Source organism: Vombatus ursinus, unplaced genomic scaffold (genome assembly GCF_900497805.2).
Source record: "Vombatus ursinus unplaced genomic scaffold, bare-nosed wombat genome assembly UNPS02014858.1, whole genome shotgun sequence".
NCBI classification, from domain to species: domain Eukaryota; kingdom Metazoa; phylum Chordata; class Mammalia; order Diprotodontia; family Vombatidae; genus Vombatus; species Vombatus ursinus.
Window position 1 is genome coordinate 377,859 of NW_020954636.1, and position 26,680 is coordinate 404,538.

General features: G+C 43.1%; 1 protein-coding gene across 1 annotated transcript; it reads right to left on the reverse strand.

Annotated features, from left to right (window-relative positions):
* Positions 1–2,232: 2,232 nt before the first annotated feature.
* Positions 2,233–23,768, reverse strand: LOC114027332 (transient receptor potential cation channel subfamily V member 5-like). The gene is made up of 15 exons (XM_027841312.1): positions 23,612–23,768; positions 19,395–19,492; positions 19,101–19,223; positions 18,343–18,474; positions 17,866–17,964; positions 17,270–17,445; positions 16,747–16,893; positions 14,071–14,283; positions 9,679–9,765; positions 8,726–8,802; positions 8,261–8,426; positions 7,960–8,026; positions 7,244–7,512; positions 3,718–3,824; positions 2,233–3,008 (listed from the first exon to the last, which is right to left on the reverse strand). Exons 1-15 carry the CDS (start codon positions 23,737–23,739, stop codon positions 2,705–2,707), a joined length of 2,193 nt encoding a protein of 730 aa, XP_027697113.1. The 5' UTR covers positions 23,740–23,768; the 3' UTR covers positions 2,233–2,704.
* Positions 23,769–26,680: the final 2,912 nt, after the last annotated feature.

The following is a 26,680-nucleotide window of genomic DNA, read 5'->3' on the forward strand; positions in this document are numbered from 1 at the left end:
AGGGCCTCCTGACTCCAGGATGGGTTCTCTATCCACTGTGCCACCTAGCTGCCCAATAACATTACAAAATCATACTCTTGTTAGGACCTACCTAACCAGTGGAGCTTTTGCTCAGACTCTCTAGCCCTTTATGACCTCATACCAGACCCAACTCTGGCTATTCTTCTCCTCCATTTGTCTCAGTAATAATGAGTCAAGAACCTGACCTATAGTGGCCTTGGGCATTGAGTTAGGTCAAAGGTTTGATGCAAGCTGAGATAACTTTTGACCTTTGCTGGTCCCTCTGAGCAGGGTGGGGGCAGGTAGCAGAGGACAACATGTTCTATGATCTTTGTGGCTCCTTGAGAAGACACTTTCCTTACTCATGGTACATCCTTGACCACTCCTGAACCAAACTTTCCCATGATACCAGCCCTTGCCCCCAGCCATACACATATTCAGTGCTCAGAAGCGCTGTGGATCTAGCCTACTCTCTCACTGCAGTCCTGGGGGAAGGGAGGTGATCACTCTTAGTGATCTCAGTGACATAGAGGCCAAGCTTCAGCTGCAGTATACTCAACTCCACTCCATTTCCAGAGTCATCTATCTCCTTACCGGCCACCAAGCCACTGCCCTCAAACTCCAACCTTTCTTCCAGGTCTGGAACCATACTCAAATCAAGTTCATCTTGGAAAAGACATGTCAATCCACTCTGTTCTATCTCCACCCATAATCCCTGTGTAACTTTCCATACCAAAACATCCCTGCCTGGCTACCACTCCCTAGTCTATGTTGTTTTTCCTTATTAGAAAACAAGTTCCAGTAAGACAGAGACAACCTTCACCTTGGTATTTGTGTTCCTGGAGTTTATCACCGTACTTGGTACATTGTTATTGTTTAGTCATTTCAGTCCTGTCCAACTCTTTTTGACCTCATTTGGGATTTTCTTGGCAAAGATACTGGAGTGGTTTGCCATTTCCTTCTTCAGTTCATTTTACAGATGAAGAAACTGAGGCAAATCAGGTTAAGTGACTTGCCCAGGTGTCTGAGACCAAATTTGAACTCAGGTCTCCTCTGTTTGCCCCTGGAGATATGTATGCATATGTATGCATAAAAATTAGTCTGAAACATAGTATTTCTTATTAGGGACAGGGGTAGGAGGAGAACAGAGGTCAGAAAACTTTAGACAGCTAGACCAGCTAAATGCTATAGTTGAGAGAACACCAGCCTGGGAATCAGTCCTATTCCATTTGAACTGAGTTCAAATTTTCCTTCAGACATTTACTAGCTATGTAACCAGTAATAAATCTGTTGATGTCTCTCAATCTCAGTTTTCTCCTCTGTAAAATAGGGATGGTAGCACCTACCTCCCAGGGTTGTTGTGAGGATCAAATGAAAAACCCCACATTTTGCAAACCTTAAAGTTATATATAAATACTACCTGTTATTGCATTTGATTCTCACAACTACACTATTAAGTAGAAATAATAGGCATCATCTAAATTGAACAAGTAAGTCTTAAGCCCAGAAATCCTAAGGGATTGCCCAGATCAAATTTGTGTCTTTTTTTTTTAATGTAGCGCAAGTGGTAAGCTAGGTTCAGAACGTGTTCCATCCACTTTACTATATATGCATATGTAATGACTCTCTGGTGCACAACTTTGTATATGTGTCTAAATGAATAGATGTCTCTCCATGGCTTGGTTGTGAGTTCCTTAAGAAAGGAAGCCCTCACTCCCTGGACCAAAACCAGATTCTGTCTCTACCCCCATTTCCTTGCATGGTTCCTCTCTTTGTTCCATTCTCAGAACTAAATCCCTGGTATGGATCAAAAGGGAAGTGAAGGGCTGTTGTTCTAGGAGTATTATAGGATATTCCCATGATGCCAGAGCCATTTGCCTTCATAAGGAAGCAAAATAGAAAGTGAAGATGGGGAGATATAGAGTATATTAATAGTAATGCCACATTCCAGGTATAGAAACTGTCTGCCTTCTCAGAAAGGTATAGTCCACAAAGAGTATTAGCATAAGATATATGTGGGATGAGCTAGCCAGGAGGAAGTGATAGAGACCACATTTTTCTGTATACACATAATATACAAAGATACAAGTACTCATTCACACTTCTGAAATGCTAATGAGTATAGAAAAGGGACTGCTCCTTCCCATTACAAATATAAACCAATTTTGCATAAATCAGAAGCCCTATTAAAAGAGAGAAGGAAATGATGTATCTGCACTTGATGGGGGTATGGAGAAATATGAGGAAGAAACGGAAGAGCTGAAACTCTATGCCTCACTGCTCACATTCAGTCCCATGGAGCCTAGCTGATTTATTTTACTTTTGCCTTCCATCAGAGTCCAAGAGTGGCTAATGGGAGGAAGTCTAGAAGGAGAGAGTAACTGTCCAAGACATTGTTGGAGTTCCCTTCATCATGGACAACTCCAAACTTTAGTTCCATCCTCCTCTTCTTCTGACATGATGAACTTGAAGTTAAAGTGCGTTTGACCCAACCCTTACTCTTTTGCCTAGAGCATAAGGATTTGTGGACAGAAATGACCAGCACTCTCCATTGCCAGAGAGGGATAAATTATTGAATGGGCTGCAATGACCCACATTCCTCTGGTTACTTGGGAATCAGGATTAGTCACATTAAGATAAATGTTATTCTTCCTTCAATCCCAAGTGTTCTCTGTCAAAAGGCCAAAAGTCAAGTGTTTCTGAGTCATACATGGTAGACTTTCTCTTCCTCATCCCCATCTCTCAAATCCAGACCATGGTTCACATGGCCCAAGGTGTTTCTTCGAAGGACCTCCCAGCCCCAGTGACTAGAGCTGCTTTGAGATGTAGTTCGGGATAAGGAGGGTGTGGGGGCTACTAATGAGGCCTTCCCCACCATTTTACCCCTCTGCCTGGGTTGTAGTTTCTCAGATAAATGTTCTTGTTCTGATTCTTCTTGGTCAGAGGACTTGAAGGCTTCCACATATCGGAGCACACGAAGAGGGTTGTGATCCTGGAGGTCTTCAACTCTGCAAGGGAATGGGAAGAATAGGGTCAAATGGCAAAGCATGGCTGGCTGGTGGTGGGGTGAAGGAAAGGAGAAGGCCATAGCGTGTATGGAGTAGAAAAGGATAAGGAGGACAAGAGAATGAGTAAGAGAGAATACTAGGATTAGGGGGAAACAGCAGCATAAAAGACCATGTAAAATGGAAGGGAAATGGACTGGAAAGAGGAGTGAAGAAAGGAATCATGGGGGAATGAAATTGAAAAGAACTGCAGAGAAGAGTGGAAGACAAGAGGATTAGGGAATTGAAGGAAGAAACAGTTTAATGGTCCAGATGTATAGTCTAGATAGCAGAGTAGAATTGGGTACCCAGTTTTCGTCAGAGACCATAAAGTAAAGACCAAAGAGGAATATTAACAGAAAGTGAATGCTACACACACCTGCGTAGACATGCAAACACACAGATTTGCTCATACTCATATTCATAGTCCTCATTCATATACCGGCTATACAGTGTCCCTAAACCACCCCCCTCCTCAGACTTCAGAACCCCAACTTTATAGAATGACTTCTCCCCCTAGTGGACCCAGGAGGAAATCTCATGAAAGGAAGTGGGATTGTCAGAAGGAAAGACTGTTGGGAAAGAGTTAAGGAATAAAGAGCTATCACCCCTCCAGATGCTCAAATACCAATACGTGGGTGTAAGACTACCCCACACACACACTCCTACTCACCGCAAGAACCAGCGATCTCCAAGCCCAAACTCTTTCCCGCAGATCCCTGAGCGAGGCCATAGGCATCGTGGTAGCTTCCTCTCCAACATTACTGTGGTGGCCACAACCTTTGTGGGGAAGTTGGGGAGAAAAGAAAATGATCAGAAATTGACTCAATATACTGAGGAAATAACAGTAAGTAAAGATGAAATGGGAAAAATAAAATTTCGTATAAATGGATGTCAAGAAATAGGAGAAAAAGAGAAGATAGATTATGCCTATTGAGAAGAGAATTTGATAATCATTAGACATCAATAAAAGTTCACTAATAATAAATCATATCCTATTAAACCCATTCCATTTTTCATATGATTTTTAGATATGCTTACGTGAGGGATTCGTATAGATATAGTATATCTTAATTTCAACAAAGAACTTAAATTAATTCTCGTGGGTAAAATAATTAAATGTGAACTAGATAGAAATTCTGTCTATTGGATTTAGGGTTGAACATCCAAATCTTAAATTGACAAAGTATTGATTAATGTCTCTGTCAATCCGGAGGAAGATTTCTACAGATGTTCCTGTGCTATTCAACAGCACCAATGGATTAGATTAAAAAAAACCCTACAAATATCAAAAAGCTGGTAAAGATAACTAATGTAAGAAAAAGAAAATCACAACCCAGCCTAACCTTCATTTTCTTGGCTGTCATATGGGGTAGGGGTTGGTCAAGATGATCTCTAGGGTAATAAGGTCATAGATTTAGAATTAGAAAGGACCTTAGAGGTCATCTAGTCAAACCCTGTTATTTCACACGCTTTTGTTGTTGTTTATCCTTCATTCTCAAGGAGGACCATGACATGGGAAAGATGATGTCATGACTTGCAAGTGAATTGGATTTAAGTGAGGCAGGGCTGTGCAAAGTCACCAGCCTCACTTTCTCCTCCAGAGCCATCTGGGTCCAGTGGCAATGGGGTCATACAAGGGACAGATATGGCATTTGAACCTGGATCCTTTAACTCCAAATCTAGCACCATAGGTTGTTTTAAGTTCACATTATGTGTGTGTTTACTTATTTGAGATTCTTGGTAGATCAAAATGGTGAACTGAAAATCGTAAGATTAATTTTTAACAAAGATCTGTTTAAATCCAGTTGCATGATTACAAGAAATGGGAGGCATGGCTGGGCTGTTGTTTTAATAAAGATTTGGTCATTCTATGTAGCTAAAAGCCAAAAGTGTGATAGAGAATTGAAAAAAGATGGCAAAGTCTTAGGCTACATTAATAGAAGTAGGGTATTAATGGAAGTCATCTATTAATGTAATACAATAGTACATATGATCTCATAGCACTCTGTTCTGATCAGACCACACTTCAATTATTTTGTTCACCTCCGGATGGAATTATTTAGGAGGAACATCAGCTAGATGAGGGCAACCTGTATAGCGAGGGTTCTATAAGCTATGTCATCAGGGACAAAAGAGAGATGTTTAGCCTGAATGTTGTTGATATTCAGTCATCTCATTTGTGTCTGACTCTTCTTGATCCCATTTTGGGGTTTTCTTAACAGAGGTTTGGGACTGGTTTGCCATTTCCTTCTCCAGCTCATTTTACAGATGAGGAAACTGAGGCAAACAGGATTAAATGACTTGCCTAGAGTCACACAACTGGTAAGTGTCTGAGGCCAGATTTGAACTCAGCAAGACAAGCCTTCCTGACTCCAAGCCTGGCGCTTTATCCACTGTGTCACCAACTGCCCCATTTAGTCTGAATACAAAATAGTTTTTCAAGTGTTTACTATGTGGCAGGCATTATATTAAATGCCAGAAATACAAATACAAGCAAAGCAAACAAGACAGTAACTGCTCTCAATACCTTGCATTCTAATGGGGAAAAAAACTACAAATATAGCTAGAACTTGGCAGTATATCATAGAGAAAAGAAGGGGTGAGAAATGATAGTTGTCTTTAAAGATTTGAAAGCTGGCTTATCTATGGAAGAGGGGGGCAGCCTTGTTTTGGGGTTGCTCCAGGGGATAGAAATAGGGCAAGTGAGTCCTGCAAGTTATAGGGAGGTAGATTTTAGCTCCACATAAAGAAACAACTTTCTAATAACTAAATCTGTCCATCCACAGACGAGAAAGGCTCATGATTATTTAGGTTACTTCCAACTTTAGAATTCTATGATGAAACAAACATGGCCTTAGATACACCATAAGACAGTGGTGAGAAATATGCAGACATATATTTCCTCTACACTAGTCTGTACTTTTAGTAGGAAGACAAATTCAAGAAAAAGAAAAGAAAAGACCTACAAAGAGCAAGACAGTTACACTGTTCTCCCACCTCTTATCTCTTTCCTCATTTCCTTTTTACCTCCTGCCCTCCTCTCCTTTTTCTTCTTCTTACCCCTTACACACTCTAGGCTTGTTTGATAAATTTTATCAGCAATATTCCTTTATCAGTAAGCATGTGTCAAATATTTTGCTCAATATAATAGTGTTCAAAGTGTTTGGTCCTACACTGGCTTTGAAATTCTATAGCAATTTAGCAATTTTCTCTTTGATCCTTGAGTTGAGTTTATCTAGAAACTAGTTTAAGGTGCCACACAGAGTCCTAAGTAACCAACAATTACATCATGTTGAAAGCAAAACAATAGCAAAACTCCCACTTTTCCAGATTCTTCACCTGCTAATATGCTCTCTCCCCAAAATGACCTAGTATTTATTTTATATTTATTCTTTTGTTCTCCTCTTTTCTCTCCCTTCCTCCCTCTATTTCTCCTCTCTCTCTCTTCTTTCTCTCTCTTTCTCCCTGCCTCATCTCTCTGATCTCTCCCCTACTACCCTCTATTTCTCCTCCTCCTCCTTCTCCTCTTTCTCCTCCTTCTCCACTCTCTCCTTTCACAAATATATGTATACACACATACGTGTGTGTGTGTGCGTGCTTATACTTACATATGTTGTCACCCCCAATAAGATGTAAGCTCCTTAGTGCTTAGCACAGTGCCTGGCACATAGTACATGCTATATAAATGTTTGCTATTATTAAGGGTAGACACTGTTTCATTTTTGTCCTTGTTTCCTTAGTACCTAGAATAGTCTGTGACCTGGATTAGGCACTTAATAAATGCTTATTTATTAATTGATTTAAAGTGCCACTAACATGATCTGTGTCCTCCTCTCCCCTCAAATAATATACCCTATTCAGTCAGCATTTATTAAGTGCTCACTGTGTGCTAGGAACTCTGCTAAACACTGGGAAAACAAAGAGAGACAAAAATGCACACCCTACCCTCAAAGAGTTCAATATTCTAAGTGTGGGTACAGAGGGGATAACAGAGTAGAATATGCAAAAAAAAGCAACTATATGTACAAGATGCAAACAGTATAAATTGGGAATAATCTCAGAGATTATCAACTTTCAAATTCTCTCATTCAGCATATCACCACCATAACTAAAAATATCTCTTCTCACTCTCCCTTCAATGTTCTCTATTAACCAAGTACTTCTTGCTGTTATGGTTTACCCTGGAGGGGACTCACCTGGGCTCTCCAAAGCTCATCCCGTTCATGGGCCACCCGCCAGTGAGTATCACCCATCATGGCAATGAAGAGGTTGAGCATCAGGAGGACAGCGATGATGGCAAAGGCAAAGTAGACCACACTGTACATGAAGGGCAGATCCACATCATAGTTGGCAGGGCCATCAATGATTGTAAGGAAGAGCTCAAAAGTGGTGAATAATGACATAGGATAACTGAAGAAATGGCCCAGCCCGCGTGGGTTCTCTGTCTGAAAGATGATATAAAACGCTGCTCCACCCAAGGAAAAAAGGGTGGGAGAAAGAGTGGTTACCATAACAATCAGGGGCTGGGGGTTAGCAAACTTCCTGTCCTTTTCTCCTTCTGATATGGCTAATGTTGAGACTTTTCTTGACTCTAATGAGACAGCCCACATTTGATACTAACGATTCTGCTAATATTAGGATTAGCATGGTCCAATCTTTGGATATAATCTATAATTAAAAAATGACTTGGCACTAGAATTCACATAGTAAGGAACTGATCAAGTGAAAATGACACTGTTGGATGAATAAATGATGAAATTAATTATGTGCCCAGCCTTTGGGCATCATTTCTTTCTTCTCTTTATCTCATATTTTTATTTATGCATTTGTGGGCAAGTGTGAGTTTATGGACACCAATACTAGGATAAGACAGACCAGAAATTACGAGTGGGTTAGGAAAAAGTGACATTACCAGAGGCAAAGCCCAGGATAACCACAGCCATCAGCCAGCAAAATCGTAGTAGATCCCCAAAAAACATCTGCAGGGGGCAGAGAAAAGAACAGAGGACTGAGACAATCACTTCTCAAATAGTTGCTCCTTCCTCCCCCCAACACAATGAGTCTATCCCTAAAGATCCATAGGCTCCAGGATAGTTTAGTTTATTTCATATCCCTTGTCACCAAATCTCCTCAACCTGCTGACTTCGCTTCTAGGGAATAGCTTAAACAAGAAGATGCTGTCCAGCCCAGAAGCTGGAAGGAGAAACACTGACCTTCTGGATCATAATGGTGAAGGGGCCCAGCATCTGGAATCCTCGGGCGAAGTACATAACATTGCACCAGCCAAGCACCAGGGCAAAAGACATAGGCACCACCTCCCCAGATGTGCTGGTGAGCCGCATCACCATGGTCACTAGCACCATGCAGGCATAGATGATGCTTGGGTAAGAGGAGGGAGCAAAACATAGGGCATGTGTGAAGGGATGGCTGATAGGCTGTCCCAGGCCTCAGCTGCAAGTTGTGTGTGACTTCCACTGTTCACATATACTCATACACACATAATCACATACATAACATGCATGCATTCAAATTCAGGCACCTATATAGCATCAATTTAGACACATAAATTCTCTAGCAATGGGGTTCCTCAAATTGAAGGCTAGGTAAGACCCAGAGTGCAGCACCATTAGTCTGGATGAATTCCAAGGTAGGGAGGAAATAAGAGACAAGGGACTCACATGATGACATGGAAAGGTCCTCCAAGGATGGTGTGTCCAAAGTATCGAGTGAACCCAATTCTGAAGACGTCTGGAATCTGAGGAAAACATGGATATGATGGCAAAAGGGACGATGCTTTAAAGTCTCCAAAATTCCATTGGAGAGTGAGGGGAGGGGTTCTGCCAATTTTTCCTTCCTCCCTCCCACTACCTTTAGTTTATCTTCTGAATTAACCTCAGTGTCCTGGAGGAGGGGGCCCTCATGTCTACCGGCTTAGACTCAAACTTTGTTTCCCAGGAGTGCTACTCAACTGTCAGGGAAAGAGCCTAAGGAAGAAAACAGGGATCCTACCTAAAGGCAGAAATAAGAAAGCTTTGTCTAGGACTAATGAAGAAATAGAAAGAGGATGGAGAACCCTGATTCTCAAGAGTTGAAATAGTGGATGTGAGTCTTAGAAGGAGGGTAGTGGTAGTAGGGAGTTTTCCTGGAATTCACCTTCCCTTAGAAACTTCTCCCTGTGCATTCAGTACTACAACATTTCTTCTGCTATTGTGGGCTCAAATCTGGCTCTCCTGACTTTTCCTGGGACTCACCTTCCCTTGGCTGTCCTGACATTAGCACCATCTCTTGTCCAGATCAAGTGTTTAGGATGGCCTTTTGGTGCTTCTAGACATGTTCCCATGGTGATGCCATAGTTGCTACCTGCCGGCTAGCTTACCTTGATGAAAGGGGCTCCTCATTTCAGTAAACAAAGGGGCAAATCCTATCTACTCCTTGCCCTCACTTAATATATGGGACTGCTTTGTCTTCATTCCCCACCTATTCTTGCCTCAGGGGAAAATGCCAATCATGAATCAGAAATTGGGATGAAGTACAAGGGAGACCTCCATGACACATGGGGCCCCGTCTTGGAGATCAGAATATCTTCATGTTTTAAACTATGGGGCTAAGTTATCCCCTGCCAACTCCCTACCTCTAAGAGTAAAATGGCCACAGCCCCAATGACAGACACCAGCTCCCCAACCAGCCGAACATGATCCTCATGGGTCACGTAGGATTCCTGCAGGGAAAATCAGGGTCAAAAGTTGGATGCAAAGGAGGAATTGATTTCTGTCTTCAATGAGGAAGGAGCAAACTAACCCAGGACCTTTCCCAACCACCTTAATTGTTTGTGCCCATTTGGTTATCTCTATGGTAGGGACTTTACATCCTATATATTCTATGTAAGCAAGTACTTGAAGATAATGATTGAGCAAGTGCTAAACAAATTTCTCATTAAAAAAATTTTTTTTTGAAATTCAAGTAACTTTGAGTATACATGATCCTGTCAATAGCAGAGACCATTCTAATCACATATCAACTATAAACAACTATGAAGACTGGTCATACACAAAAAAAGCCTCTTAGGGCTTGAATAAGAAGGTGAGGATCTCAGTTTTCTCTCTGAGTCCCAAGTGAGAATGCATGGTAATCCTGGATGGAAGACTGAGGAAGAGGACTCAAGTCATACAGTGAGTCATAGTCTGACTCCTAGTATAGTGTAGGGACTTAGCACAAGCCAGGCCAGGGAAAAGAGCAGAAAAGCTTTAGGACCTAGGATTGGGAGTACATTTGGTAATAGTAGCATGTTGGTGGTGGTGGTGGGTCATTTAGGAAAAGATCAAATGATTATTAGATAAGGAATAAAATGACTCCTAGACCTTCTCTAAGTAACCCTGGAATGGTTAGTCATTCATAACGTAGGGTGATAATTAAATCAGTATGGTTTCCTTATAAAGAGACTTGGAATTTTAAATGGGGTGCCAAAATACTTTGCCATTTTGATAAGAAATGGCCTTGCCTTCTGTCCTCCTGCCAAAGATCAGACTGTTGGATGACTACTTGTCAGAGATGCTGCAGAAAGCATTTATACATGTTTTGGGTTGGGGTTGCAGTAGATAACATTGGAGGTTCATCCCAACTCTGACATTTAAGGATTCTAGGAAAAACTTGGAAGACTCTGGAGATGTAAGCTGATGGCTTTTTTCCTAAATGAAATAGACATACGATAGGACTGAAAAGATATTGCAGACTTGTCAAATAGCCAGGAAAATTATGAATCTGAACCATGAAATGAATGGGATGGATTTAAGTGGATAGATAGGAGTATCTAGAACTACAAGAAAGCCTCAGAAACCACCTGGAGCTAGATTCAGCACCAACTCTGTATCTTTGATGACATGTTACGTACATTATATATCCTCAGTTTAATACAGTATGTCCCTAGTACTCAAGGCAACCAACTTGAGAATGTATCACTGTCATGTTGACTTGTTTACTAAGGAGAGAGCCAGAGGAGGATGTATGAAATAAAGGAAGGACTGTTTTCCTGAAGCCATGGCTACAGAAAAGAGCCCACAGCCTTTAAGAGTATTACCGTGAGTCTCCTTTTGTCTTTCCTTGACTCTGCCCGACATTCAGGCTTTCACCTATCCCTGAGAGGAAGGAGGAAGAGATGAAGGCTGAATAAGAAAGAAGTTTAGGAGAGGGGCATGGAAGGGACAGAGAAGGAGAAAAACGAAGAGGCATACTGAGATTCTAATTACTTCATTCTTAGAAGAAAGAAAAAGAAAGGAATTCATGTAGATAGCTCTAGATGTTTTTGTCAAGGAATATATTTGGTAATAGTCAGCCCTGCTTCCAAAAGACCAAAAAATAAAAAAAAGAAAAAAAGAAATAAAGAAATGAAATCCATTGAAAGATTGTGTGACAGTCTCAGGAATCAAGTCCTTGTCCAGAGCAAAACAAAATATATTCTCCCAAGAAACCTAAAGCTATAGAAAGATGGAGGACACAAAGTCCAAAGACATAAACTCTTCCCTACGCCTTCATCCTTCTTGTTCCCATATTACCCTGCAACATCATCTCCCAACTCCCTCTCCTTAACCATCTCTGCCTTTAGTGTCTCTTTACTTGGGGAGCTGTCTTGTGACTACAGCAAAGAACAGAGACCTCCCCTCAGCCTCTGTCCTCTCATATAATAAACCATCTGCTCTCAGACTAGGCTTCCTGAAAGTAACTGAAACTACATGAGGGCAGATCTGAGGATAAATAAGAAAGAATAGTAACTATATCTAGTTATCTAGATGTACAATTATAGGGACACAAAGCTGATCAGGAGCTTGGCTTTGAATAGATGAAGTCAAGTCTCCCTATAATTTTCCTTTCAACTTGCACCTATTTTTGATTTTTAGTCCTTCTTTCAGTACTTAAAGTATCTACAAAGAATCTATATTCTCTTTCTAGAAGAATCTCTCTTATTTAATCATTGATACACCTTTAAAAATTAGCTATAATCACTTACCATACACTCCAACACTAGCATAAAATATCATGCATGTGATGGTGGGAGAGGGGCATACCATCTATACCCATACAAACATATTCCAATAGCCTCAATCTAGTTAACATTTCCATTCCTTTCCTTTCTCTCTCTCTCTCTCTCTCTCTCTCTGTCTCTCTCTCTGTCTCTCTCTGTCTCTGACTCTGTCTCTGTGTCTCTGCATCTGTCCCTGTGTCTCTTCCTCTCCCCCATCCCACTCCATTCTCTTTTTCTTGGAGATTCTTATGTAGGGAGAACACAAAATCACAGAACCATAGAATCTTAGAGTTGCAAGGGACTTTAAAGGTCATTATATCCAAAATTCTAGCCACAGGAGTCCTCCACAATGAGTATGACAGGTGGTCTGACAGGTGAAAACTTATTGCCATTGAGCTCATATTGACAGTATACGCAGGAATGAATGAAAGACAATAGGGTATGTTTGTGTTGACAAGACACATCAGGAGTACACTCAAGTATGTCTGAGCAGAATATCCCTCCCTTGAAACAGCAGTGCTCCCTTCTGACATCACAAAGGACTCCTCCTCGTTAAAGTATGTGTGAACATGCACTTAAAGCAGCTAGGTGGTACAGCGGATGGAGCACTGGGTTTGGAATAAGCAACACATCTTCCTGAGTTCAAATCTGGTCTAGGACACTTACTGGCTGTGCGACCCTGGGCAAGTCACATAACCTTGTTTGCTTCAATTTTCTCATCTGTAAAATGAGCTGGATAAGGAAATGGCAAATCATTCCAGTATCTCTGCCAAGAAAACCCCAAATGGGGTCACGAAGAATTGGACATGACTGGAACAACCCAACAACGAGAACACCCAAGTGTAATACATTTAGCATGGCAATTTGAAACCATAAATGTTTTCGTATCTATTATCTCATGGGATCCCAAAGATCTTATGAGGTTACATTACTATTATTCCTATCTTAAAGATGAGAAAATCAAGTTTTAGGGAAGTAATTTGTTCAAGGTCCCGTGACTGGACAATAATTGGACTCAGGCCTAAGTATTGTGGCTTCAAAACCACTATCACACACTCTACAGAGAGAAGGAGAGAACAAGGGGAAAGGAATATAAGCCTTTGATCAATTGCCTCTTATGTGTCAGGCACTGTGCTAAGCTCTTTACAAATACTATCTCATTTGATCCTCCCAACAACCCTGAGAGGTAGGTGCTATCATGATAGCACCCCATGTTACAGGTGAAGAAACTGAAGCAAACAGAAGTTGTGACCAGGGTCACAGGATCACACAGCCAGCAGATGCCTGAGGCTGGATTTGAACTTAAATGTGACCACTTCCAGGCCCAGTGCTCTATCCACTGAAGAAATATGTCTACATGTTTTTTCATCTGTAAGATGATGTGTGGGATGGACAAGAAGTCCCTTCTACTTCCATGATTACCTATAACTGTGTCCCAAAATCAGTAGTTCTTGATTGTGAAGAGGTTGAGGATGTGAGTGTAAAGACTTTCAGAAATATCAGGATAATACATCTGGACCTATCAGACACATACTCAAAATTTTTTCTTCCAGGAAGTTTTCTCCATCAAAGTTATTAGGCTAGTTATCTTTCTACTTAACTAAGGCCATCCTTTAATAGCCTCCCTTCTTTCTAAGAACCACAAATCCCATCTGATCTTATCCATTCCTGGCCCTTCATTTTTCTCTGGCCTCGTTCCATTAATTATCCCCTCTCTCTAAGATCATCATTATCATCACCTCCAAATCCTCTTTCACTTTGGAATCATTTATTTATTGTCAGAATATGTTACCATTCCCTAGGGCTCAATTGCCTGCCAGACCTAGACCTTTCCCCGACTCATATCTACTGACATGCATGGTATGACTTGGTAGCACAGAACGTCTAGAGCCCAGTGGGGACGCAGACAGAGGAAAGGAAGGAATATTGGACCTAACTCCATTTTTTTATCTTCAGCACCATGCCCTCCCTTTCCCCATCTTTCCATCCCTCTCCCAGGGCAGGTACCTGAAGACATTTTTCCTGGAGGAGACTAATGTCTCGTGAGTTAGTTTGATTGTTGCTCCGAGGCTTGAGAGGACGGTAGATACAGCACATGGTGAAGCACATCATGTAGAGAACATAGATGGCACCCAGAATGTAGAAGTAGCGTCTCCCAAATCTGTTCCATTTGAGGCTCACCAGTTGCTTCACAGGGGTCTCCTCTAGGATCTGGCGGACCTGGTAAGAAGGAGGAGGTGGGCCCTCAGGGAACATGTGGTCACTAACTCAACTCACATCCACTCTATAGGATAGCCTTATAGAGTCCTGAGGGGAGATACTAACAACACACCATTATGAATAAGGCTCATTCTTGCCTTACCCTACTCAAAATTTCTTTTTTGCAGGAAGCTTTCTCCATCCAACTCTTTCTTCTCCTTTATTTCATTTTCTCCATACATAAATATGTACTTAGTTTACACCATATTCATTTACACTTGTGGATGTATTACTTTGTAAACCATTTTTATGTCAATTCAATTGAAAAAAAGGATAGCAACATGGTACAAGTGATAATCATAATAATAATAACTATAGCATTCACATGGCAATTTAAGGTTTCCAAAGTGTTTTACATGTTTATTTCATTTGGTTCTCACAACAACCCTATTTTATAGGTGAGGAAACTAAGTATTAAGAGATTAGGCCAAGGTCCCTCAACTACTAAGTGTCTGAAGGAAGACCTGAACTCAGGTCTCCCAGATGCCAGGTCTAGCACTCTATCTGCCACACCACCTGGTAGATAGGGTACAGTGTTTGACTCATAGGCTACAGAATCAAGGAAGGTGAGAAAGTGCCATCATAGTCAGTAGATGCAAGGGATGTGGGGAGGGTGGCATAAGCAGATGGCAGACTTCACACAAACAAGCATGTCATCAGTTTACACCATGCTCCCAACATCTTCATACTCATCATCCACTGACCTTCCTGACACTTTCCTCCCACCTTTGCCCACTTCAATATCCCTGGTGATGATTTCTCTAGCACCTGGGCTTGTTTTTTTGATTTCCTCAACTCTCATGGTCTTCATCACCATTCTACTTCAGATATCTATAACCACCATCATACATGTACCTTTTCATTCACATTTAAGAGAACTGGAACTCTTGAGATTTTCTTCTCTTATCATAGCCTCCTATGCTCATTTTCACATTCCTGCACCCTTTCAGAGATTATCTCAACATTACTCTCTTGTCCCAAGCCTTACTGCCTCAACTTCTCCTATTCTCCTAGTCTCTCAGTATCTTCCCAGTTTAACTTGCTTTCTGACCCAAGATGGACTACTCTCTTTCAAAAATATTCTGACCAGCACCTTAGAAGCTTTCCTCTCCTTCGAAATTTTATCATGCTACCCCAATTCTGGGTAGATTGCAAGACCCACTTTTTTTCTACCCATCCATGGCTACCAATTGTTATAGATGTTATAAGTCACGAAGTCCACCACAAATTTATGTTACTTAACTTCAGCTAGTCCTCAACAAACATCTAGGCCAATTTGACAATATTTCTATACATCTCTAGTTGATTCGCTATTAAATTTCCCATGTCATCTAACATCAAACATTTTTCCCTCTCCTTCAATGTCCAATGTGCCTTCATTCTACTCATCAAGATAGTTATCTTTCTACTTAACTGAAGCCATCCTTTATGAGCTCTCTTCCTTTCTAAGAACCACAAATCCCATCTGATCTTATCCAATTCTGGCCCTTCAATTTTCTCTCTAGCCTTGTTCTATCAATGATTCCCTTCCTCTAGGACTTTCTTTAGTTCCATCACCTCCAATTCCTCCTTCACTTTTACCTGTATTAGAATCGTTCATAATTAGGGTTGCTCTGTCCTAATATGTTATCAGCAACAACATCATCCATTCATTCCCCCGAGCTCCTTTTTTCCCCATCTTTTTTTGCTTTTGTAAAAGAGTATTTTTGTAGCCAAATGTTACAAAAGCGTGCCCTCCTCTCATTCATCCTTCAAATCTTTGCAATCTGGCTTCTCACCCCACCACTCAGTTGAAGCTACTCATTCAGGGACAATTGTCAGTTGTCAATGGACCTGGTTAATTGGTAAATTCCATCTCCTTTTTTGCAGTTCTGTCTTCTCTCCTCCATGAAGTACTCAATACCATTAGCCACCTCTTCTCTTCTCCCTGCCCCATGTACTTTTCTTCCATGGCTTCTTCGATGTGACATTATTTCCTCTTACCTCTTTGACTTTGATTTATATCTAGTTCCTTCAGAGGCTCTTATTTCTCTTTCTTTCCCCTCAGTGTAGGTATTTGGTCCTTGTCTACTGTCTTCCTTAATAATTACTAATCTCATTTACCCTCACAGCTTCAACTATCATCTCTTTTTGGAAGATTCCCAAATCTACATCCTCTTTGCTGAACTCCAGATTTAAACTTCCAGCTGCCTAGTCAACATCTTCACCCGGATGTCTGAAATTTAGCATGTCCCAAATTGAACTCATCATTTCTTCCTCCCCACCACCCCCAGAGCCCACTCTCCTTCTGCCTTTCCTATCTCTGTTAACAGTATCACCAGTCACCTAGATTCTAACCTTTCAGTGGTCTTTGCTTCTTCTTTCTCCCTCAATCCCTACAGCCAGCCATTCATCAATTCCCCACCCATACATCTGAACCCTTACCTGACGCTTCTTGGTGGAAACAACAAGCTCCAGGAAGGACATTTCCTCTCCCCAGGAATCAATGTCCGTGAGATCATACAGCGTGGAGGTCAACGGGCCACATGTCCATTGGATATATTTGCGCTTTTGCATCAGATGCTGAAACATCTTAAAAGGGGAGGTATAGCATGGAGGTTAGATTTGGAGAAAGAGCTGAAGAGACAATATATTGAGAGCCATTTGGAGGACAGTGGTTGCCCCCACCTTTGACATCTGGGAGTAGAAGGACCCTTACTCACACAGAAATCTTGGATTCCTTTCCTTTCTCTCTCCAGAGATTCCCTCTAGATCTCTGAAAGAGGAGAGGAGAGGAAGGGTTGGGAAGACAGTGGTTTGCCTATGACAGACCCCTGGCATGTGACCCTTAGGTTACTAAGGTTTAGGGGTTTAAAGTAAAAGGTTAGGTCTAAGATATTTTGGATACAGCAGTTTGAGGAGAAGGGTCATTTGCAAGGGTCAGGATTTAAGGGTGAGTATTCCTCACCACAGTATTGCCTTCCACACCAGCTAACTTGAAGGGGGTGAGGCCCTGGTGGTTGGAGATGAGCTCAAGTGGCTTCAGGTGACTCCCATTCCCATCATAGGATAGCAATACATTATACATCTGGCAGGCAAAGTTTTTACCGGGTTGCATGGTTAAGATGTGCAGCACTGTGTTTCCTGGTAGGGAAGATAGGGGGCATTAGGAAAATCATTGAACCTCTCATTGCTGTGTCAGAAAAGTGTATTCAAAATCAGGATTATTAGGAAACCTACTTCATCAGTCCAGCTCTTCTACCATCTATGTGGCTCTGGGAAAGTCACTTAACTTTTCTCATCCTCAATTTTATGAAATGTAGAACCAGAGAGTTGGCCTGAGTGATTATTCCTAAGTACTCTTTATAGCATGACATCCCTAAAGTTTTTTACCCATCCAGGCCTCATGCCAAACCCATCCCATTTATTAAGTACCTACAATGTGCCAGACACTATATTAAGAGCTATGGTTCTCTACAGATACTTTTCCTAGTTTCTGCCCAGGTTTCCTTCATTGTAGGCTCCCCCCACCATCACCCTTCACTTTCTAGCTACACCTCTTACCCAAGTAATCCTGGGCCCTGAGGTCAGCTCCAAACTCAATGAGTAGTCTGACGATCTCCTCATTGCCCACGCAAGCAGCAAAGGACAAAGGGTGCTCCCCTAGGGTGGAGGGGAAGCAAGATGATAGAATGTTAGCACTACAGCAGACAGGGGAAAGGGTGGGAATAGAGGTATCTCACTGTTTGGGGATAGTTTGACCCCCCTCTCTGTGTTTCTGTTTGTTGCTCTGTGTATAACTGCCAGTGGGGGGAATGGATTCAATGGAAATCAGAGGTATAATATGGAAGGGAAGAATGAGAGGGCAGAGGTCATATTCAGTATGATGGAAAGGGAGTCTTCAGTCATGCAGCAAGCACTATAGAGAGAATGATCTTTCAGAGAAAGAGGTTATGAGCATATTCACCCCTTCTCCAATATGTCTTCCACATTCCCACCCAACTTCCTCGATTTCTTCCTTTTATAAGCTGTGGCTCTTACCAAAATAGAAGAGTTTGTTTTGACGAAATGCCTTTCCAGTGGCTCGAGCAGAAACACTGGCACCGCACATCAGCAGGGCCCTCACCAAGTTTGTATTCTGGTTCACAACAGCCATATGAAGCGCTGTCTGGCCTGAGTGACAAAAAGACTTCATCAGGCATGAAAAGCCTCTCCCATGGAGTCCTCTCAGACATGGGACCTGTCCCCCTCCCAGCGGGATACTCCCATGAATGGTCGCTTCCGCTCTGAGACACTTTCAGACACAGGATGGGACGCTGTTAGTCATGAAGACAATCTGTCCCTTGGGTCCCTCTGGAGCCCTTTAAAAAATTGACTATCTTATCCTGAAGAAGGATGTCCTTTCTGATCTATGAGATCTCTTCATCTGATGTTACAAAGAGGATTAGCTTTGGGAAAGTCCCAAAAGGATACAGTCATGGCTTCTTCCAGTCCCTTGACTCTTCAACATGTAGGCACAATGGCTGGAGCAAATGGAAGATAACTGAGAGTTGGGGATAAGAAGGGGGGGGTGAGAGGCAGACAGTGAAATCCCAACAATCCTGAGGCTGCTTCCAAGCCTCAAGGTAGCTTCCTACTCCTTTATTCTGCCACTCCTAACAACTCCAGTCATCAGAGGTCTTTTTCAAGGACAAGTCTAAAAACTTTGCCAACCCCATGTCTTATAAATCCCCCATTCTCTCCGCATAGCTTTCTAGCCCCTCCCCATAGTTCTCCTTTGCTCTGCCTCACCTTCTTACCTGCATAAAACTCAGAGGTTATTGGTTCATTCACCAGTTCAGGAGCAACCTCCATCAGCAACTTGGCTGCCTCCAGGTTGTCATAGAAGGCAGCAACATGTAGTGCTGTCTCCCCCAGGGCCCCTAGGGTTAGATGAGGGGAGAGACAGGAAGGTCAAACATATCCTAGGGAAGGGTGCCATGCTGTAATTGACCACCTCTAGATGGGGCCACTAGGAGTATGCAAGGATCGTGCAGCTCAAGGTAAAAAACTGTTTCTCCTGCCCCCTTTCCCATCCTAGGTCTAACCCCTACCTCTTTGATGAATATCACAGGGCCCGTCCAGAACCAGCTTCTTGAGGGTGCAGAGGTCATTCTCCTTGGCTGCCTTAAGTAGTGTGGACTCCTGGATTCTGAGGAGAGAGAGAGATGGAAAAACGGGGAGGAAGGAAGGCAAGAAAGAGACAGGTAGAGAGGGACAGGGAAATTGAACAATCAAGAAAAAGAGAATCAGGGACAACTAGGTGGCAGAGTGTGTAGAGCTGCGGCCTTGGAGTCAGGAGGACCTGAGTTCAAATCCTGCCTCAGACACTTGACACTTACAAGCTGTGTGACCTTGGGCAAGTCACTTAACCCTGATTGCTTCACCAAAAAGAAAAAAAAAAAGAAAGGAGAGAGAATCAGAGAGACAGAGATAGACAGAGACAACAAGATAGATGGAGAGAAAGAGACACAGAGAGAGAAGGGGAGAGAGACATAGGACAGAGAAGGAGAGAGAGACAAGGAGGGAGAAACAAAGAGAGAGAGAGAAGGAGAGAGAGAGAGAGAAACAAGAAGAGAGCAAAAGAGAGGGAAGGAGAGACAGAGAAAGAGACAGAGAGACAGAGATGGCTTGAACAGAGAAATACAATTCCATACACTTGCATGCACACACACACACACACACACACACACACACACACACACACATACACATACACCCAGAGACTGTTTCTGTCAGAGGTTATACAGTCTAAGTGAGTGGTTTTTTTGTTTTGTTTTGTTTTTTCTTTAGGTTTTGTCTTTTTTTTTTTTAATTTCTTTATTACTGAGCCAACTAAATTAACAGGGCCTCATGCTCTGGAGCAGACCTCTAGAGCAGACCCCTGAAACAGACCCCTGAAACAGACCCAGGTTCCGGAGTAGGCAGAAAAAGCCTGAGGTGTTTTTTCTTTAAGAATAAGGATGCACTTTGTATTGAGACTGAGACTTAAGAACATGAAGATAGAGAAAAAGGAGATTTGGTGCCTGAGACATGTTGAAACAGTACTTTCAGAAAAAGGTGGTGGGTGGATGTGGGAGGGTTGGGGGGGGAACTTTTGTTCCCAGCTCTCAAAGCAAAATTTCAATCGATGTTGGTTAATTATTTTTATTATAGGAAGCAGACGCTGGGGGTGGGGAGGAGTTGAGGGCTAGGGAGCAAAGGTCTATATGCTAGGTTCACATCTTAGACTAGAGAAACCTTTGTCTGTCCTGCAGCGTGTTTTGCAAGACTGTGTAGGAGAACACTTTGCTCTCTGTAGAGTAACTCTAATCGCTAGGCCTGGAGGGAATCAAGGCAACCCGAAGGCTCCAAAAGTAAAGCTCCAGAGTGCACGAGATAACCTTTGAGGTCCCTCGTAAATCTGAGCATCTACAAGCCTAAAAAACCATTGAAGTTAGGAAGACTGACTAGGGAACTCTCCACTAAAGATCTCCTTTCTGATGGGCCCTCATAAACCTGATAAGGTTAGCTTTGGGTGGTGTCAGAGACCAGGATCTTTGCCAAGAAACCCCCCAAAGGGATCACAAAGAGTTGGACAACAACAACAGAATACCTAGGTTCAAATCCTGCCTTGGACTCTACTATCCTTTTGACGGACAAGTAACTTAACCTCGCTAGGTCTCAGTTTTCTTATCTGTGAGATGAGAGGTTGGGCTTGGTGGCTTCTGAGGTTCATTTCCACCTTTAAATCTATGAATCTGTGACTCTGGAATCTGCCACCTACCACTACATGATTGTGACAGGTAAATGACCAATGAGAACCCAGCCCTGAGCCCTGATGAGTATGTGCAGCGAGGGTGCCCAAGTAGTGTGTGAATCAGTCATTTGGCCAATTCCCTTTACAGCTGTAACTTGGCAAGTCACTTTACCTTAGTTTCCTCATCTGCAAATCCATTAATTAATCAATCAATCATTTATTTAGCACCTGCTTTGTTCAGGCACTGGGCTACAGGTAGGGGCAGCTAGGTGGCAAAGAATGCTGAGCCTGGAGTCAGGAAGACTCATCTTCCTGAGTTCAAATCTGACATCAGACACTTACTAGCCATGTGACCCTGGGCAAGTCACTTAACCCTGTTTGCCTTGGTTTCCATATCTATAAAATGATCTGGAGAAGGAAATGGAAAACCACTCCAATATCTTTGCCAAGAAAACCCCAAATGGTGTCACAAAGTGTTGGACATGACTGAGAAATGACAACCAAAAACAAACAACCAAAAAGAAGACGGGCTAGAGATACAAAGACAAACTCCAAATGGACCCTTCTTTCTACAACCTTCACTTTCTAATGGGAGAGAGAGTATATTGATATGCATAAAGAAATACTTCTTGTGCTGTACTACTGACTGCTGTGGAAAGGAAGGTACTTTGTAAACTATAAAGCACTATATAAGTGAGCTGCAACTATTATGATTATTGATTATTATTATCAAATCAGAAGCAGTGTTGTCTAGTGGATAGTGAAGCAACCTTAGACTTGTTCCACCTGTACCACACAACCTGTTAGTGTGGCCCTGAATAAATCTCTTAACCTCACAGTGTCCCCCAGGCTACTCTCTAAGAATCTGAACTACATTCCAAGCAGTTGTCACTGGGAAGTTTTCTGTACTAGTGAAATCATAGGCTGGTCTTTAGGAAAAAAAAAAAAAAGAAAAAAAAGCTCTGAATGAGTAACTAACTATTCACCCAGCTTTATCACTCCTAAACTCTAGAGACTGACCCTGGGCTGGTGGGGTGAGGGGGAGGGTGATGGTGGTGGTGGTAGTAGGAGAGGCAGAGAGTGTTGGTGGTTGGATCTGTGATTGTGATTAGAAGTGAGCTCTTCTCTCCCAGTGGAGGCGCCTGTGTTTCTTAATCTTTGTTTTTTTCTCTCCCAGCCTGGTTTGGAGACAAATGAGGCAAGGCCACAGCTTGCCCCACCAGAGGAGGTGAGACAGTGGTGGGCTATGAGACAAACCCTGGCTCTGGAAGCAGGAGGGGCACTCTGTTGACCAGACAGCATGAGTTGGCTGCTGCCTGCCGGCTTCCAGGGGGAAAGGGTATTTTCAAAGTCAATAGTTCAGGGCTCAGGACCTGCCCCAGGGAGACTCCCTTTCATTTCTCAGTTATCTGGAAACTGAGACTCCGAGATGAGATATCCAGGAGAGAGGATCATGGGACTTTGCTTCTTCCACGAAAAAAACAATCACCCCACACCTTCCTAACTTTGTGATTCAGCAATTCTTTAGAAAACAGCCTACGTCAGAAATAAGGAGCCTATAGGTCATGAGGAACAATTCTGCTAGTGGCTAGTTCCTAGCTTGGAGGCTCAGTTTCTACCGGGCCGGTTTGAGAGCACAGTGAGGTCTCAACAGGCATGAGGACAAGACCCCCTCTCTAAAGTTCTTCTCTTCATTCTCTGAACCTAGAGTCTGACCTGAAAGTTCCCAATCCCTGGGAGCAGAGTGGAATCTTACAGGTGACAGATTTGCCTAACTCCCAGGATCACAAGGCAGGCCTAAACTTCAAGGGGCCTCTTTACAAACAAACAAAATGCTCAGATAATGAAAACTTAGATTAATACTATCCTGAAATCTCAAATCAACAGCTCTTTATTGATCTTTTGTATTGTAGATTAACATGAAGTGACTAGGAAATCTGTTCTAGTCTCTACTCCGCAGGAGACAGCCAGGGTCAACTCTGGACCTTGAAACAATGCATTCTCTCCCTTTCACACACACACACACACACACACACACACACACACCTCCTTACCCCCTTATCCCCTCTCACTTACTCACACGCATGCCATTGCCCTCCTCCCCCACCCAAATTTGCTGTATTCCCCATTCTTCCACATAATACCCTGTGCCCCTCTCTGGTTCCTCTTTTCCTCACTGTGGCCCACTTCTACCCCCCTCAGTCCCAGCTTCAAAGAAGGAAATCGGAATGGGGCACTGGTCACTGCCCTGCCCTCTATCCTGGAACTCAAAGCTCAAGGCCTGTGCTAATGCAGCCCTTAAAACTTGAGCAAACACCTCCAATCCGTCTCAAGAGTTGGAGGATGAGTGTTGTCCCAGCCCCCATCTGACTCCAGAGGCTGGAGGAGGGGACTGATCCAGCCAAAACCTGAGGGTGGGAGGTCAGGGCAGGAGCAGTGACATAGTAGAGAGCCAATTTCTCTGCTGAGACACTAGCAGGGATGTTGGGGTTGACAGGAGGATCAAATGTGCTAACCCAGAGGGGAACTTACCTCTTCTGCTGAAGCATGTTGGCCTCATCCAGGCTCTGGGTCCGTATCTGCTCTCTAAGCATCCAGCTTCTGAGAAGCTCCCTAAGGTGAGTCCAAGCTCCCCTCATCTTGAATGGAGGACCCCCCATGTCCCTTTTGCTGAGAACCGAAGCTTAAGGGAATGTCCCAGGGAAAATGGACCAGGAAGCTCTGGGGGCACCAGAGCTGCTGGTGGGTGCCAAGGACAGGGTCAGGGGCCTCTGATCAGTGTGCCTGTATGGGATGAGTTCAGGGTAAGGAGACTGCAGCTGTACAGCCGGGAGAGGAGGAGGGAGGAGCCGGAGCTCTTTATAGGGCTGAGCCCCCACTGCCCAGAACCCAGCCCTACACCTGAGGCAATTGTGGAGGGAGAGGGAGGGAATCAGGTGTACTGACAAGGACAGGGAGAATGGGGGAGGGGGATGGTAACAATGGGGAGGGACAGACCTAGGCTAGGACTGAGGGGCAGGCATCAGCAAAGATAGACAAGATTAAGAAAAAGGAGCGGTGGACCCCGTCAGAGGATTTAATCCAACTCCCTCTCACCTGGTATCATCTTTGCTCCCACCTCATCCCCTTTGCCCCTGCCTCCTACTGTCAGCTTTTCTCCACTGCTCTCAAACGCTTTTACTCTATTAATCCCACTCCTTTCTCCTGAGTCAGAATTCAACTCTGGTTTTGTTACTTGTTACCTGCAATCTGAGACAGGTTATTTCAACAGTCTCTGCTTGAATTTCCTGGAAAATGAGGGGGTCAGACTAGATAATCATTAAAATCCTTTCCATGCCTAAGTCTCTGAGCCCATGTTCTTTTTCTTTTTTTTTCCTGTCCCAACCTCTAGTCCTTTGAGAGCAAGACCTGGGCTAGATCGCTCTTTCACATGCCTAGAATGGGAGGGAGACAGCACCTACCCCTTTGCCTGCCAAGGAGTGGAGTTACCCAGACATGACAAAAAGTTTGGGCAAGGTCAAAGGGTAAGGGCTGAGTTAGAGAAGGAACTCAACAAACCTTTATAAAGCATCTGCTAGATACACAGCTATGACAGCTATCCTGAATTCAGTGACAAAAATGGAATAACCCCTGTCCTCAAGAAACTTACATTCTATTGGAATAGAAGCATGGGGCTTAGAGCTTAAAGAGATATTAGAGATTAATTGTTTTTACAGATTAGGTAACCCTAAGGATAAGGAAGGTGAAATAATTTGCCCCAAAGTCACACACACACACACACACACACACACACACACACACACACACACACGGTAAGATCTGAACCCAGTTCCTCTGACTCCACATTCTCTTTTCCATTGTACCAGGAGTCTTGATCGTTATTGGCAGTAAAAGGAGGGGTTGAGGTTAAACCCTACTATGTCATTTTACCATAATAACACCGTGCACGTGGGTAACTTTTGGACCTTTTCAAAGCATGGTTAGATCTATAATTTTATTCTAACAACAATCTTGTGGATGGTATGTGAGGTTAGGGGGTGGGGTGGTGGTGGTGGTAATCGTTCACTGAAATTTCCAAATGTAAAAACAAGGGCACAGAGGTTAAGTGGTCTAAGTGGATGGCAGAACTCAGGATAGCATCCATGCTTTTTTGACTCCCCTTTCAGGGTCCTTCTCATTGTGTGGCTGATATGCAACTTTTGGACTAAAAATTGTGAGGCTTAATTATGGGAGTTGCAGAAAGCTAAGACATGCTTCAAGGAAGGCTTTACAACCAGGAGAATCCCTACTGATTACTCTGAAAAAGAGCTTCCTGATCCATTCACCCTAGGACATTCCCTCAAGCTTTTGGTTCTGAGAATAAGGAACATGGGGTGGGGGCGGGGGTCCTCCACTCAAGAAGAGGGAAAGTTGGACTTACCATAGCAGAGATGGCCCCAGAGCCTGGATGAGGCCAACGTGCTTCAGCAGCACCAAAGATTACCCAATGACCTTTGGGGAGGTTATTAAAATTATAGGGAATTACTGAGGAGCTGAAAAGAGATTCAGATATCATGAGAGTGGGAGGGAACCTTAATGATTATCTAATCCAACTCCATCATTTGGCATCGCAGAAATGTGAGGCCTGGAGGGGAGAACTGACTTTTGTGGATGAGTATTTTGGTTACTCCTTCCTCACCCATGCTCACTTTGGGTTTAGATGTTCTTTTATCCATTTCTGTATGAGAGATGAAAGAGAAGAAAGGAAGGATACCATGGGAAGACAGTCAAATTGGGAGTCATAGAACCTGAGACTGAATTTCCAAAAAAAGTGACTTTGGGCATGTTACTTAAACTCTCTTGGCCTCAGTTGTCTTATCTGTAAAATAAGGAGGTTGGCCTTTATGGTTCTTTCCACCTATACATCTGAGAAGCTTATGAAGAAGAAAAAGATTCTAGGGAGGAGATTACTGTAAGAACAATGATTGGTTTCCCTACCACTTCCCATAGCTAATCACCTCTCTTGGAGGGTGAGGGGGTGGAGAGTAAGAAAGTAGGGGGTAGGCTCTGTGGGATTTTTTTCTACCTTGCTAGAGGCTGAGGCAATGTTGGGAATTGGTGAATGGCTCTGTAACCTTAGGGACTGTCTGAGGAGATGGAGGGCCTGATAAGGTTGGGGAGGGTGGGTAGATGGATTGATAAGCAGCAGTAGGGAAAGGTAAGGATCCCCTGCCAAGGAAAAAAGAGGCCCATAAAATTAATCCTTGAGGGGTTGGGAGAAAGTGGGAGGGGCAGCCTCAGAAGGAGTCTGGCCAGGTCGGTCAGAGCCGCACAAGACAGGTGAACCAGGGGTTTGGGGCACTGAGGGCATTATGATTTGGCCTCCCCACAAGCCAAGGAGGCAAGAAAGGAGAATACCCATCATGCAAATCAGGATACTTGACTCTTCTTTCTGGAGGACTTGCTCTGACCTTCTGAGTGGCCTTATGCTAATTTTCCTCTCTCTGCTTCCTCCTCTGTAAGGGGAGTGTGTGCATCTGAGGCAAGGGCGAGGTGTGTAGCGTTGGAAGAACTCTGCCACTCCGGAGTCTCATAGACATTTAGCGAGATGGCCATTTGAAT

Bases quoted from the DNA above. Each gene is read 5' to 3' on its own strand.
- LOC114027332 (XM_027841312.1), bottom strand. From the start codon at position 23,739: ATGGGGGGTCCTCCATTCAAGATGAGGGGAGCTTGGACTCACCTTAGG. The intron at 18,475-19,100 runs GTAAGAAGGTGA...TTTGTCACTCAG, and splicing joins AACCTCTGAGTTTTATGCAG to GCCAGACAGCGCTTCATATG. The intron at 17,446-17,865 runs GTAAGAGGTGTA...CTTCCCTACCAG, and splicing joins CAGGGCCCAGGATTACTTGG to GAAACACAGTGCTGCACATC.